The sequence below is a fragment of the Pseudorca crassidens genome, chromosome 2 (assembly GCF_039906515.1).
Source record: "Pseudorca crassidens isolate mPseCra1 chromosome 2, mPseCra1.hap1, whole genome shotgun sequence".
NCBI classification, from domain to species: domain Eukaryota; kingdom Metazoa; phylum Chordata; class Mammalia; order Artiodactyla; family Delphinidae; genus Pseudorca; species Pseudorca crassidens.
Window position 1 is genome coordinate 95,238,315 of NC_090297.1, and position 16,192 is coordinate 95,254,506.

Consider the following 16,192-nt stretch of genomic DNA (forward strand, 5'->3'; position numbering starts at 1 on the left):
AAGTTCAACAAAGTAACATTTATTTATGACCACTATTAGAAAGTGTTAGACTCCAGTATTCTTGGAAATGTATTTGTGATTAAAATGTAAACCTCCAATGGAATATTACCCAGCCATACAAAGAAACGAAATTGAGTTATTTGTAGCGAGGTGGATGGACCTAGAGACTGTCGTACAGAGTGAAGTAAGTCAGAAAGAGAAAAATACCATATGCTAACACATATATATGGAATCTTAAAAAGAAATGGTTCTGAAGAACCTGGGGCAGGACAGGAATAAAGACGCAGATGTAGAGAATGGACTTGAGGACACAGGGAGGGGGAAGGGTAAGCTGGGACGAAGTGAGAGAGTGGCATGGACTTATATATACTACCAGATATAAAATAGATAGTTAGTGGGAAGCAGCTTCACAGCACAGGGAGATCAGCTCGGTGCTTTGTGACCACCTAGAGGGATGGGATAGGGAGGGTGGGAGGGAAACACAAGAGGGAGGAGATATGGAAATATATGTATATGTATAGCTGATTCACTTTATTATAAAGCAGAAACTAACACACCATTGTAAAGCAATTATACTCCAGTAAAGATGTTAAGAAAAAAATGTAAGCCTCACTATAGTTTGCTTTTATAGTCAACAGATGGCTGATGCCTTTAGTACTGTTTACTTTTAGAAAATAATATTCAATTATAGGAAATCAGAAAATGAACTAATAAAAATCACATTATGAGCTCAATAAAGCCATGACATTGATTCTTCAGTCATAATCAGATAGTTCTATTTATTCTAATTTGCCTTTAACTTATTAAACTTTAATTTCTACTTTCCTATGGAAACTAATTGTGTACAATTTATTCCTATGATTTTTCTGTTTTACTTGACTAATTCTATGTCATTCACACATGCTTAATATAGATGAAAAGTTTAAAGAGTTTAGACTTTTTTTTCTGCAGCATAAGTTGTTTTTTTTTTCCTGATCCATAACAAGGATATAGAACTAAGTAGTTTTTCTTTGCTAGTATTTTAAAAATAAGAATTGACCTTCTCAAACCCTTTAACAAGAATTTGCATATTAAATTCAGAAAACCCACTTTTACCTCAGTGGCAGTCTATGGCCTTCAGGGTTTCAACTGAAACTTGGTTTCTTCACATCTTGCAGTCTTATTGAAATATTCTAGGACTTCTGAGTACCTTGTGCCCATTCCTTGTCCATTCCTACTTATTGATACCATTTGTACAACCATGCTCTAATGCAGTGGTCTCTAAACTTTCTTGATCATGCATACTTAATCATAATAGATGTGATCAGGAGCCTAGAGTATATGATTATTTATTTATAAACTATATAAATTCTGTATTGATAAAATACTATGTGTACAGTATATACAATTACACAAAAATATATAATAAAATATTAACCCTAAAAAGAAGGAAAATTTTAAAAATGAAATGAAAAGGAAAGCCTTGCTCATCCCATTGGCTTGTCTTGAATACACCTAGGCCACATTCTGTTTTAGAGCCACCGCTATGCACATTCTGTTTTAGAGCCCCCGCTATGAAGGGCAAGGCCTGGACTCCAGTAGCCTAAGAGGTCTGTCAGGATTAAGATGGTATTTAGAAACCCCCAGCACTGGGCTTCCCTGGTGGTGCAGTGGTTAAGAATCTGCCTGCCAATGCAGGGGACACGGGTTCAAGCCCTGGTCTGGGAAGATCCCACATGCTGCGGAGCAGCTAAGCCCATACGCCACAACTACTGAGCCTGTGCTCTAGAGCCCGTGTGCTACAGCTACTGAAGCCCACATGCCTAGAGCCCGTGCTCCGCAACAAGAGAAGCCATCGCAATGAGAAGACCGTGCACTGCAACGAAGAGTAGCCCTTGCTCACCGCAACTAGAGAAAGCCCGTGCACAGCAAGAAAAGACCCAACACAGCCTAAATAAATAAATAAATAATAAAATAAATAAATTTATTTTTTAAAAAAGGAACCCCTAGCACTCTAAAGATAAAGATCCTTATAAGGTACCTGGAATTCTCACACCAAAGTGGGAACCCTCCAGATGAAGAAATACAGGCATGCAATAAATATTAGTTTAATAAGTAAATGATTTCATTAATTTTTGTAGCAATTAAGATTTGTGAGTTTCAAAAAGAGGGCTAACCTTATTTTATTAAATATATATCCTTATGTTCCTTAATTGTAAACACAAGTTTTGAGTTTTATGTAAAACAAACAAAATCCTGGAATTTACAATATTTTCTTGGTGGTTTTAATTCTTTTCTTTCCTAGGATGCCATTGATAATAGATTAGATTCAAAAGAGTGGCCATATTGTTCCCAGTGTCCAGCAGTATGGAATGGCTCAGGAGCTGTAAGGTAAAACCTATAAATGAAAACCAGTGAAATTTTCACTATGAAATTACAGACTAATAACTGAAAAGATACACAGGTATTCCTATATTGGTAACTCTTCTTGAAGCATATAGTCACTTAAAAGGCAGTTTTTCTTTAACTGTAACCTGTTTTAGATGAGTCCAGATAAGCAATATGAAAATGTGCCTTATTATAAAAAAAACTTCCATGAAACTAGAGAAGAATTTCTCCACTCATCTTTTTTTTTCTTCACATTAGCGGAGGACATAATCCTTTTTGATGATTTTTTTGGTGATAAAATATTTGAGACATTCAGAAAGCTATAGACAATATTATAATGCATACCCAATACTCAGTGCCCAGCTTAACAAATGAATCATAAATACAGTTCAAGCTTCCTATATATCACTCTCTGATTTTTATTCTCCCTTTCTTCACTATCCTGAATTTGGTGTTTACCATTCACCTGTGCATCTTTATACATTTCTACATATATCTGTATTCTAAATTATGTATAGAGTTGTGTTTTGCAGGATTTTTCTCTTGGTCTTTGGCTTTTAGCAGTTTAACTATGATGTGTCTAGGCGGAGTTCTTTTTGTGTTTATTCTACCTGGGGTAGTTGAGTTTTCTTGGATCTACAAGTTAATATTTTTCATCAAATTTTGGGAAGTTTTCAGTTGCTGTTTCTTCAAATTTTTTTTCTGCCTGTTTCTCTCTCCCTCTTCTTTTGAAACTCCATTACTCATGTGTCGGAAAGTTTGACTTTGTCTCATGGGTCACTGAGGCTGTTTACCTTTCTTCCACCTTTTTTCTTTCTGTTCTTCAGATATGCTAATATCTATTGATCCATCTTCAATTCTTTGATTCTTTCTTCTGACATCTCAAATCTGCTATTGAGCCCATCTAGTGAATTTTTCATTTCAGTTATTGTGCTTTTCACATTTTGAATTTCCATTTGCTGCTTTTTTAGTTTCCATTTCTCTTTTGAAATTCCCCATTGATTAACATAGTATCAGCATGCTTTTCTTTAATTATTTGATCATATTTATAATAGATTCTTCAAAGTCTGCTAATCCAACATCTGGATTCACTCAGGGTCAGTTTCTATTGATGGCTTTTTTCCAACGTGTGGGACACACTTTACTGTTTTCTTACATATCTACTAATTTTTGCTTGAAAGTTGGATCTTTTAGATACTGTACTGTAGCAACTCTAAATTGTTTTTTGTTTTAGTAACTTGTGTGGACTTAAGCTGTGGGATCACTGCCCCCTGCAGTTTAGCCACTGATGTCATTGCAGGGGTTTTTAATTTTAAATTTAATTTTTTTGCTTGGTTCCTAGTGGTTGCCCTATGTCTGAATAGTTTAGAGGTCAGCCAGTTACCTGGGCAGAGGTTGTGTTTAGACACCTCACGCCTTCCATCATCTGCTGATCAATCCGAGTGTGGGTTAAGAACTGCATTACAAGTCAGAGTCAGTTCTTGAGTCTTCCCCCCCCCCACCACCACCCTTCTTTTTTTTCCTATTCTTTCCCTGGGCTTTCTCTGGCTTGTCCTGGCACAAGCATAATTTGGCAGTCAGCTAAGGATGTGGGGAGAGTTTGTCTTTGTCTTCTTTGGCTTTCGTATGTTCAGGATTTCCCCATTAAATTTCTGGCTGATGTGCCACCTATCCCATACTGGGACCAAGATGTTGTGCTACCAGAGCTGCAGGTCTTCCTGTTCTAAACCAGGTCTGCCGTTTTTAACTAGCAAAGCTGCAGGATTTTGTACTCCCTTCGCTCCCTACCTTGAATCAAGTCTTCCACCTCAGGCAGTAAAGTTGGTGGTTTTCTCAGCCAGCCTGAGGTCAGTAAAGCTATAGTTTTTGCTGACTGAGTTGGAAGAACAGTGCAGGTTGAGTGTAGCCTCAGGCTAGAAGGTCACGTAGTCACTACCAGCATTCTTACCAATATGCTAACATATTTTTTAAGAGTAAATGCTTCTCAATTTGCTGTTTGCCTGTGGTTGATTTCCAAGTGACCTGAACTGGTTTTTCCCCCCACAACTTCATCCAGGTTTATACTTGTTTTCTTGGACGGCAATCTTCTGACCATCTTATTCCGCCATGACCACAAGTTGTCTTTGACTGTGTTTTTAATCTTAATATACATGGTGTCATCTTGTATGTGTCCTCCTGCAACTTCCTTTTTAAATTTCCCTCAACATTATGTTTGTGAAATGTATCCCAAATTGATAACATGCATAAATTTTCACTGCTGGTTGGTGTATTCTTATGTGAGTATCACAGTTTATTCATGTATTTTCCACACAAAGGAAATTTAGGCTGTGTCAAAACTGGCAGCATTACAAACAATATGCAATGAGCATTCTTGTACATTTACGTGTGTTTGAGTATATCTCTAGGGTGATTCTCTTGGTCTGAGGACTTTTTCTTTAGTTTTATTTTTCCCTTTTCTCCTGGTTTGGAAGTTATATAGCCTTTTTGTACTTTTGTAGCTATTATCCTTAGAATTTTAGTACACTTCTTTGACTCAACAAAGTCTGAGATTAGTTATCTTTGCCCTTCTCATGAACAATACAGAACTTTAGAACAACTTAATTCAAACTACACACCCTTTAAATGTTCTCTTAATTGTTTTCACCTTATATCTTTTTTATTTCCCAAATTAATGATGAGCATTATTATTTTTTTAGTTGTGTGTGCATACTAACCAGTTATATTGCGCACCACTTCTACTTTCATCCCTTTTTTTAAAAATTAATTTTATTTTACTTTTGGCTGCGTTGGGTCTTTGTTGCTGCACGCAGGAGTTGCAGTGAGCGGGGTCTACTCTTTGTTGTGGTGCACAGGCTTCTCATTGCAGTGGCTTCTCGTTGTGGAGCATGGGCTCTAGGTGCATGGGCTTCACTGGTTGTGGCATGCGGGCTCAGTAATTGTGGCTCATGGGCTCTAGAGCACAGGCTCAGTAGTTGTGCCGCACGGGCTTAGTTGCTCCATGGCATGTGGGATCTTCCCGGACCAGGGATCAAACCTGTGTCCCCTGCATTGGCAGGTGGATTCTTAACCACTGCACCACCAGGGGAGTCCCTTGCATCCCGTTTTTTGGGCTCATTTGTTTTCTTTTCTGAAATATATCCTATCCTTTAGAAGTTTCTTCAGTGTGGGTCTGTTGGTGGTAGGGTGTCTGTGGTTTTGTCTGTCTGAAAATGTCTTCATTTTGTCATTGTTCTTATATGATAGCTTTGAATTTCTAGGCTCATGTTAATTTTCACTCAACACTTTGAAATGTTATTCTCCTGTTTCTTGGTTTCCATTTTAGCTCTTGGGAAGGTGTGTGTATGGGGATGGGGTGTTTTCAGACAGTTTTGTCGTACTTTTATAGGTAATTTGCCTTTTCTCTCTGTTGCTTTTTGTGTTTGGTATTCTGTACATTTCCTGTGCTGTGTCTACCTGAAGGTTTATTTTTATTTCTTTCCTTGGGATTCAGTGTGTTTCCTAAAATCTGAAGTTTCATATCTTCCATAAATTCTTCAAATATTGCCACTTCTGCAGTCTTGGTTTTATTCAAACATCTCATTTTATCTTCATGCCTCATAATCCCTCAAGTTTTAATATTTCTTTTACTTTTTGTGTTTCCTTTTGGAAATTTTTCTTTGGATTTAGTTTTCAATTCTTTAGTTCTTTCTTAAATTTGTGCCTAATCTGCTGAGTAAACTGTATATATGTATATATTTTTTGAGCTTCTATGTTCATTGACTTTACTTTTCCTTTATTTTAGAAGTTCTCCTTGTTTCTTTTTCAAATATGCTTGGACTTCTTTGTTATTTTGTCATGCTTTCTGTTCTACTTTATTATCATTTTCAACATACTTAATTTTAGACTATTTTTTACTAAATTCAACATCTGACATTCTTTGGGGTCTAATTTTACTGCTTTTTCATTTCCGCAGACACTTATGCTTGCTTATTTCCTCATGTGCTTCATAATTTTGGATTCTGAACTTATTTCAGTAGCCAGGATTGAGAGTGGGTACCTTCAGAGAGGTTTTGCATTTGCTTCTGCCGAGGTTAGAGACTTTTTTCTTTTGTGTGTTAATTTCTCAGTTGGGGTTCCCCAGCCTATGAAGGTCCTGTAAATTAGAGCTCTCACGAGACAGGCCTGTGTTGAATTATCAGGCAAGAAGCTTCTTTGTCATCTCCCCTTGCTTTTGAGTGTGTCCTGACCTTATGCTGGGGTGTCACCTCCCCATCTCTACCTTGCACAATATCCAAGACTTTGTCTTCTGTGTTCATTAAACAGGGAAACACCCAGACCCCTTGTTTGCTAAGATTAGACTAACACTGTAAGGCAGAGCAAGCCTCAACTCAGTTTACCACTCTAGTTTTTAGTTTCCTTTGTGCTGCTGCTGGCCCTTGAAGATTGCTCCTACTTGTTTACTTTCAGCTATGCTTTTAAAAAGATGTTTGCTCTTATTTTAACCAATGCCTCTAGGTGCTTTCTAGAGTGAGATTTTCAGGATACAGGGATTTAATCATTATTTATGTGTCTTTCAGAGTGTAAAACACTAGCACAGTGTCTTACACATTTATGTGAAACAAATTAAATGTAATCCTATTGTCCTAAAATTGCTATTCAGAAATTTAAAAATCGTTACAATCACATAATCATTTTGAGCAATATAAATTCCTTTTCTTTTGCTTTCTTACTTTATTTCACTCTCTTTGGAAAGTTTTTAAACCAAGGTTGTACTTTTAGTGTGTCCTTGATTTATTTTGTATGGGAACCAAGAGTGTATCTTGTTCCTGTTTCATCTTTCAAAGCAAACTGCTAAGTGTCTTTACTATTTCTGTTGTTTACTACCTTGTCGTTCCTTAAGATGGCAGATGGAAATTACCATCCAAAGGCTAGACTGAGAACATTATTAAAAGTTTACCATGGACTTCCCTGGTGGCACACTGGTTAAGAATCCGCCTTCCGGGACTTCCTTGGTGGCGCAGTGCTTAAGAATCTGCCTGCCAATTCAGGGGACACAGGTTCGAGCCCTGGTCCTGGAAGATCCCACATGCCGTGGAGCTACTGAGCCCGTGTGCCACAACTACTTCAGCCCGCGTGCCTAGAGCCTGTGCTCCACAGCAAAGAGAAGCCACCACAATGAGAAGCCCGCGCACCACAACAGAGTAGCCCCCACTCGCTGCAACTAGAGAAAGCTCTCACACAGCAACAAAGATCCAATGCAGCCAATAAATAAATAAATAAATAAATTTACTTGAAAAAAAGAATCCCCCTGCCAATGCAGGGGACACGGGTTCAAGCCCTGGTCTGGGAAGATCCCACATCCCATGGAGCAGCTAAGCCCATGCCACAACTACTGAGCCTACGCTCTAGAGCCCGCGAGCCACAACTACTGAAGCCCATGCGCCTACAGCCTGTGCTTCACAAGAGAAGCCACCGCAATGAGAAGCCCATGCACCGCAATGAAGAGTAGTCCCCACTCGCCACAACTAGAGAAAGCCTGCGTGCAGCAACAAAGACCCAGTGCAGCCAAAAATAAATAAATGAATTTATTTTTAAAAAAAGTTTACCGTGATATCCTACATTGCAGGGTCTTAGAGGTCATCTAGGATATGGTTTCCAAAGTGGGTAATAAGGTGATCTATTGGGTATTATTTTTATACTAGAAAAAGGAGAAATTAAGCTTTATTAGTATATACTAGTACACATATATAATTTATAAACTAATATATATTTTTAATAGATGTACATGTTAATTTTAAAATATTTATTTACTTTTCAAATAAAAGCTCAGAATTTTTACCAGTGGGGTATGGGAACAAAAATAGTGGTTTCTATGACCTAGGGCAGTGCTACCCAATACAACTTTCTTGCAGTGATGGAAATGTCCTATATCTGCACTGTCCTATATGATAACCACTGGCCACATATCATGACTGAGAAACTGAATTTTTAATTTTAGTTAATTTAAATTTAAATAGCCTCATGTGGCTAGTGGCTGCTATCTTGGCCAGTGTGCAGATCTAGAGCAATCTAAGGGGGGAAGTAGTAGAAATTGTAGTTCTATTTGTTTAGTGCTTTCCTAGTACTAGATTCCATACTTAGTGTATTCTGTACATTATTTCATTTGATCTTGAAAACAACCCTTTAGGTTTAGAGAGAGGTTAAGGAACTTGCTAAAAATCATAGAGAATTAAAAAGAAGCAGAATCAGAGTTGAAACCCAGGTGGCTCTCTTTTTTTTTTTTAACAGCATTATTGAGTTACAATTGACTTCATAACGTATATTTTTAAGGTATACAACTTGATGTTTTGATACATATACATTGGGAAATCACCACAAACTAGTTAATATATCCATAATTACCTTTTTTTCCTTTTTTTTTCTTTTCCTTCTTTTGTGGCATAAAGACTTAATTTAAGATCTATCCTCTTAGCATATTTCACATATACAGTACAGTTTTGTTAACTATAGTCACCATGCTGTACATTAGATCTCTAGAACTTACTCATCTTGCATAGCTGAAACTTTGTGCCCTTTGAGCAACATTGCCTCTTTTTCCTCTCCACCCGTTCCCCGGCAACCAACATTGTATCCTCCACTTCTATCAATTTGGCTTTTTTATTTTATTTTATTTTTTTATTTAAAACCAGAACATTTATTGCGCGACTAGTCATTGAAGTCCTTAAGATGAACTGGTTGCTGCAACAGCTGCCCTCTTGGACTTAGGTGTTTTTCCTTCACGGAACCCATGCCTGAATCTGCGGTATACAATTTTTAGATTCCTCATTCGACCAGTCCGGGTGGTACTTCGTCTTTTAGCTTTAGCACTCCAGTTATACTTTCTCTTCCGCTTGGCAGGATAGCCACATTTGCCACAGGTCGACTTCTGAAGGTGGTAGGCCGTAGAGCCACAGCAGTGGCACAACATGTGCGTCTTATTCCGACACTTTCCAAACAATGATGTTCCCTTCATCATCTCGCTTCTGCCACCAAGACCAAAGAGCAGTTTGACTATTTTAGATTCCACATATAAGTGAGATCATGTAGTCTTTCTGAGTCTGGCCTTTTTCACTTAGCATAATATCCTTCAGGTTCATTCATGTTGTTGCAAATGGAAGAATTTGCTTCTTTTTTAAGCCTGAATAATATTCCACTCTCTATATATACCATTTTTTTAATCCATTGATGGACATTTAGGTTGTTTTCATATCTTTCATATCTTTCATAATACTGCAGTGACCACAGGAGTGCAGATATGTGTTCGATATCTCCTATAATCATACTTTACTAGTAGAGTTCCAGGAAGGGACGTTCTGGTACCACGTCAGCTCCAAAGCAGCACCTGTGCCTCCCTCACCCCCTCTATGTCTTTAAAACCCTATTGTCTCAATGCCACCCCCCCCTTTTTTAACTTCAGGAAGTCATAGATTTTCAGGTATACTATGTCTTTATCTGAAATAAATAAGACAGGGCCTTAGCTCTATTTTATAGGTAAAAGTGCTGAGCTAGATTATGAGTCATTTGTTCAAACTCTGTAGATCAAAATTGAACTTAAAGTGGGGCTGTCCTGCCTGGCCCTTGATGCTCCAGTCATGCCATAGTTAAGTCATTTCCTTAAAATCAGTGCAGCTGGTGCCAAATTTGAGTTTGCTTGAGTTGGGCTCTTTTAAAAGACTAAAAGCAGTATGGCTTTGGAAATACTTTTAATGTGTTTGTGTTTATTTTTTAGTGCTCGGCAGAAACCCAGAGCTAATTATTTAGAGGATCGAAAAAATGGGTCTAAGCTGATTGTTTTTGTAATCGGAGGAATTACATACTCTGAAATGCGTTGTGCTTATGAAGTATCTCAGGCACATAAATCCTGTGAAGTTATTATTGGTAAGACTTGTGTTTTCCTCTTTTCTGTTTTTTTAAAACAAACTCTAAATGCAAAAATATATATGTAAAACTTTATCTTATAATTTACATTTAGGACTAAATTGTTGAGTGCAAAAAAGTATTTTTTAAATCATAGTGTGTTTTATCTGATATACCAGAGTTTTTTCCTGGTTGACTTTTTTGATTTTTTTTTTAATTAAAATTCTGATTTTGAGAGAATGAGCTTCAGAAATATTATATTCTTTATAATCTTTATAATATATATTATATAACATATTATATATTATATATATTCTTTATAATATTCTAAATATTACATAAAGAATATATCCTTTAAAATATTACATCCTATCCTTTTCTTGCCCTCATGATTAAATAATTTTTGAAACATACATTTCTACTACAGAAATATTTTGTAATTTTTTCTGTCTGTGGACCTGACATTGGCCAGGCCTGTATGGAATTTAGTTTTAAGAGTTTCAGTCAAAGCCACTGATACTGAAACTCTCCTGACCCGTGGAGGTGCCGCATTTATACGCCAAGCCTCGATCTGCGGCACTGCTTAACAGTTCTCTGTGACTGAACTCACAGTGCCTGTTGCTGTTTTGTCAGGAGGACAGACTAACCTCCAGTTTTGGTCTTCAGTTTATCAATATATAGCACAAAGTGGACAAAGCTGTAGGAGTGGGCAGTGTTTTTGAAGGGTTACTGAGTGTGCTCAATGAAGAGGAAGGATTGAAATACTGTAGTTCAGGCAGATTTCAGGAAGGCATCCTATAGAAATTTTAAGTTGCCCCAAGCTACTGCACTTTGCATATTTGAAGGACAGGACAATATAATTAGCCAAGGAAAATTGATTTAACTGCTGGCCTCTGAAAATTTCTCTTTTCCTCTACCAGGTTCCACGCATATTTTAACACCCAAAAAGCTGTTGGATGATATAAAGATGCTGAATAAACCCAAGGATAAAGTCTCCTTTATTAAAGATGAATAGCATTTTAGCGGGGGAGGGATTTGGAGATTCTTATTAATTTGATCAACTAAAGTAGATCAAGACATTGTGGCTGTCATGTAATTTAAAAAATGTAAATATTTTAAGGAATAATGACTTTTCAAATATATTTCTTAAGGGACTGTTTATGATTGCATATCATTGGATTTGCCTTTTTGTGATACGCGGGCCTCTCACTGTGGTGGCCTCTCCCGATGCACAGGCTCAGCGGCCATGGCTTACGGTCTTCCCGGACCGGGGCACGAACCCATGTCCCCTGCATCGGCAGGCAGACTCTCAACCGCTGCGCCACCAGGGAAGCCCTGGATTTGCCATTTTTAATTTAAATATTGTTGCTGCTTTATAGATGATGAGAAGAAATGTTAAAATGCTTTCTAAAAGGAAATATTTTCAGCTTTGGAACAGGATATATTACAGTTATGGGTAATTTTTCACAGCCACCTATGTACATACTAATTACTTATTAGATACTTATCTGTCTAATGCTGAAGTATAGTTTTTTGGGAAAGAATGATTTTAAATGAAAAGGTTGTAAAAGTAAAAACTGTGAACTTGTATGTATGATAGAATGATTTCCTATAAGTGCAGTTTTTCTTTCAACTGAAATTCATAACTTCTTTTATATGTAAAGTAATTTAGTCATTAATAGGAATAGAATGATTTCACAGCATATACTGTTGCTAGATACTTCTGAAGAACACAATTTTGTATAATTCTGAATAATGTATGTTAAATTAGCAAACAAAAATAATCATGAACATTCTAAGAGAAAATAAATATATACTTACAAAAATTATCTCTGTTTTTTTGGCAGGGAGGAAGGGGAAATTGGGAAATTTTAAAGTTCTAAGTCAGAGAATTACAAAGAAGAAGAAGAATGCATCATAATCTTCCCACCAACATAACTCCCTTTGACCTAAGAAAATAATAATGTAATCTTTGTATATGGTTGGATAATGTAAGGATATGTGTGCACATGTGTTACACAAAGGGAACATCTTCATTTCAAATCTCTCCTTTTACCTGGCCTCATAGTGTTCTATTATAGAGTGGGCTGTAATTTATATATCACTCGTCTTCAGAGTTTTGCTCTTACAAATAATGCGGCATTGTTTGGGTACATACCTGTGCAAACTTACACAAATATTTCTATAATATAAATTTCTAGCAAGGACATAGCTGTCTAAAGTATTTGTGCTTTAAAATACTGATAGATATCACCATTTAAAATTTTTATGTAGGGACTTCCCTGGTGATCCAGGGGCTAAGACTCCACGCTCTCAATGCAGGGGGCCTGGGTTCGATCCCTGGTCAGGGAACTAGATCCTACATGCTGCCATGCTGCAACTAAGTGTTGGCATGCCACAACTGAAAGATCCCCCACACCACAACTAAAAAGACCCCGCACACAGCAACTAAAGATCCCACGTGCCACAACTAAGACCCGATGGAGCCAAATAAATAAATTAATTAAATAAATAAATACTAAAAAAATAAAATTTTTATGTACATCAATCCATCACTTTTCCTGTGTGGCTTGCAAATTTATGTTGTACTTAGAAATATCTTTGTACCTGAGATTGTAAATTCACTCATCGATCTTCTAGAGCATTTTGATAGGTTCATTTTATTTTTTACAGGTAACTCTTTTATCCATCTGGAATTGGTTTTAGTATGAGAATGTGTGCTAGATATTGTCTCTTAGCACTTGGCATCATGTCCCTTGCCTCCCCATTCCATACCACAGGGGATGAAAGCTAAAAAGGAAGTTTTGCAGACTCAAAGGTAAGTGGGGTTCTGAACAGGTTAGATTCTGCCAACGACTTGCATTTGGTCAAGTTTTGAAGTTAGAAGGGAGGCAGAGGCCATCTGCTGCAGCTGTGCCAATGGACAAGCAAGTTGCTGCCGACAGGAGTTGTTTGTAGCAACCAGACTCCACATTTTAGTGTCTCTCACCTGCTTCATGGGTATGAGGCAATGCTGGTGGCAACTGGTGGCATTAACTTCCTGTTCTCTGGATCAGATGGTGATATGACCTTGAATCTAGAAATATGGCCCCTAGTTTCTGCCCTTACAGCTTTTTCCATGATTTTTAAGGACTTAATTCTCTATATGTTAAAACACTTCTTGAAATATCTAGAGGAGTTTCTGTTCTCCTGTGAACCCTGACTGATACAGTATTTAACAGAGATCCATCCTTATTTCTTTCTAAATAGTCAGATACTATACCAAATTTTATTGGGTAATCCCTCTTTCCCCAACTGAACTGAAATACTGCCTTTCTCATAAACTAAGTTTGTATTTTGGTCTATTTCTGGATTCTGTTTTATTGACTTATAGTTTGTATCTCTTTTTCTCTATTTTATTTTTTTTTAATTTTTATTGGAATATAGTTGATGTACAATGTTGTATTAGTTTCAGGTGTGCAGCAAAGTGAATCAGTTATACATATACCATTCTTTTCCCATATAAGGCATTACAGACTATTGAGTAGAGTTCCCTGTGCTATACAGTAGGTCCTTATTATGTATTTAATATAGAGTTGTGTGTATATGTCAGTCCCAGGCTCCCAGTTTATTCCCTATTTTGATTCATGGTGTGTTAATATGTGGACGTAATCTCTATTCCACCCATACCAAAATTACCGTTATTTTTCAGAATTCCCTGGGTATTACATTTTTTTAAAATGAACTTTAGTCTCGTTAATACCAAAAGTTATTTTGATATTTTCATTAGGTGTACAGTAAATTTATAGGTTAATTTAGGGAAAATATGACCTTAAGAATCATTATTTTCTTTATATAGATCCTGCATATTGCCATAATATTTTTCATGGTTCCATGTGAATTAGATCTTCTATTATGCTTTTCAAACAGATATTTTTTAATTTATTTTTTTGGCTGCGTTTGGTCTTCATTGCTGCGCGCAGGCTTTCCTTTTAGTTGCGGCAAGCGGGGGCTACTCTTCGTTGCAGTGTGCGGGCTTGTCATTGCGGTGGCTTCTCTTGTTGTGGAGCACGGGCTCTAGGCGCGCAGGCTTCAGTAGTTGTGGCTCGCGGGCTCTAGAGTGCAGGCTCAATAGTTGTGGCACACGGGCATAGTTGCTCTGCAGCATATGGGATCTTCCTGGACCAGGGATCAAACCCGTGTTCCCTGCATTGGCAGGCGGATTCCTAACCACTGCGTCGCCAGGGAAGCCCTGGATTTTTTTATATATAGGAAAGTTTCTGTTTTTGATATATTAATTTTAGAACTTGATATTTTACTAAGTAATGATAATAAAATAATAATGTGCAAATGCTTACTTTGTGCTTTATATGTGAGGCACTGTTTTTAAGTGTTTATATTACCTCATTCAGTCTTCTCGTTTAATCCTGTGAGGATAGGCACTATTATCATCTCCATTTTAAAGCTGAGAAAAACAAAAGGCACAGAGAGGTAATACAATTTAACCTGGATGACATGTATATGTGGAGAGGAAAGGTGACATTAATAAACAGCTCTCTTTGTTTTTTTTTAATTGAAGTATAGTTGATTTACAATGTTGTGTTAATTACTGCTGTACAGCAAAGTGATTCAGTTATACATATATATGCTTTTCTTTTAATGTATTCTTTTCCATTATGGTTTATCATAGGATAGTGAATATAGTTCTCTTCGCTATACAGTAGGAACTTGTTGTTTATCCATTCTATATGTAAAAGCTTATGTCTGCTAACCTCAGCCTCCCACTGCATCCCTTCCCCAACCCCCTGCCCCTTGGCAACCACCAGTGTAACAAACAGCTCTCTTTGAGACTGAGCATGAGAACAGTACATTGTCAGTGAGAGGGTTAATTTTTTGGTGTCTGCATTTTATCTGAGATCTTTGTATGCCTTGGTAACTATCTGTCCAGGGTTAGTACATGTGTGGAACAGAGATTCATAGTAATCCAATGCCCTGTGACAAATGGAGCTAAGAGTGTGATGACAGCAAACATTGGTCCATTCATTCAATCACTGCACACCTCAGTGATCACTCTGCCCTATCACACTGATAGGAGATCCTTTGAGGCCTACATTTTAGGCCTCAAATTTCACATACATTTTAGGCTTAGAGTTGGAGAGACCCTTTGTTTCCTAAATTTCTTACTGGATTTGAAGACATAAGAGGTCATCACACGTAAATTCCTACTATAAGCTGATTCCCTACCCCACTCCACCCTCGGTAGAATGAGCAGTTACAGATTCTGGTATCAAGACCCTGAAAAAGACTTTTTTCGTTGTTGCTCCTAACTGAAACGATTTACTATCTCTGAAGCACATTTTTACTTCCTTTCAAACTTTAGTTTTTGCCACACTAATAGGTAAAAGTATATTTCATTATTTTGATTTCTTTTATTATGAGTTAGGAATAACACATTTATTTTTAAGGAAATATGTGTTGATTTTGATTTTTAAGAATCAGAGGTCCATTTTTTGTTTCATTTTAGCACATTGTGTCCCCCATTTCTTGCAGTTTTGGTGTTTTCTCTAGGAAGTCATCTTCATAAGTTTGTGTAATAAGTAAAATACTTTTGGGGTGAAGACCAAGTTTTCTCTGCATTTTTTTTTAATCCTTGGTTGCCTTGAGTCAAACTAGTATTTCAGTCTGTTCCTCCATCTCTCTACTTTGGCAAGATCTTCTGCAATAGTTCTAATCATTTGATCAGTAGTTTGTTTCAAAATGGTTGCTGTCCTTAGGGCATGATCCAAAGACGAGTTTAAAATCTACAGAGGAAAAGTCCACACGTTTTAGTTACATAAATTTACTACTGCTTCTGTTAATTGGGTTCCCTCATTATTGAACTTTGCAAAGTGGAATTTTTGGAGTATTCTGTTTTCCACCCAGTCTATTTCTGTTTTTGAGGCTTGGTTTCCTAGGAAACCAGTCTGAGATG

The 16,192-nt window shown here is 37.1% G+C and overlaps 2 protein-coding genes and 1 pseudogene across 2 annotated transcripts in view; 1 reads left to right on the forward strand and 2 right to left on the reverse strand.

The window, feature by feature from the left end:
• The window catches only part of STXBP3 (syntaxin binding protein 3), a 54,393-nt gene extending 42,325 nt beyond the window's left edge, over positions 1-12,068 (forward strand). Inside the window, exons 17-19 of the mRNA XM_067727105.1 lie at positions 2,285-2,370; positions 10,115-10,263; positions 11,163-12,068. Coding sequence (XP_067583206.1) covers positions 2,285-2,370; positions 10,115-10,263; positions 11,163-11,257 — 330 coding nt within the window. The 3' untranslated portion in view covers positions 11,258-12,068. The remainder of the gene's footprint in view (positions 1-2,284; positions 2,371-10,114; positions 10,264-11,162) is intronic.
• On the reverse strand, positions 7,434-9,483 carry LOC137219071 (large ribosomal subunit protein eL37 pseudogene; annotated as a pseudogene).
• Positions 12,069-14,775: 2,707 nt separating the features above from the next.
• AKNAD1 (AKNA domain containing 1) overlaps positions 14,776-16,192 on the reverse strand; it is a 34,168-nt gene continuing 32,751 nt past the window's right edge. Inside the window, 1 exon segment of the mRNA XM_067727104.1 lies at positions 14,776-16,022. Within this exon segment, the coding sequence (XP_067583205.1) occupies positions 15,891-16,022 (132 nt within the window). The 3' untranslated portion in view covers positions 14,776-15,890.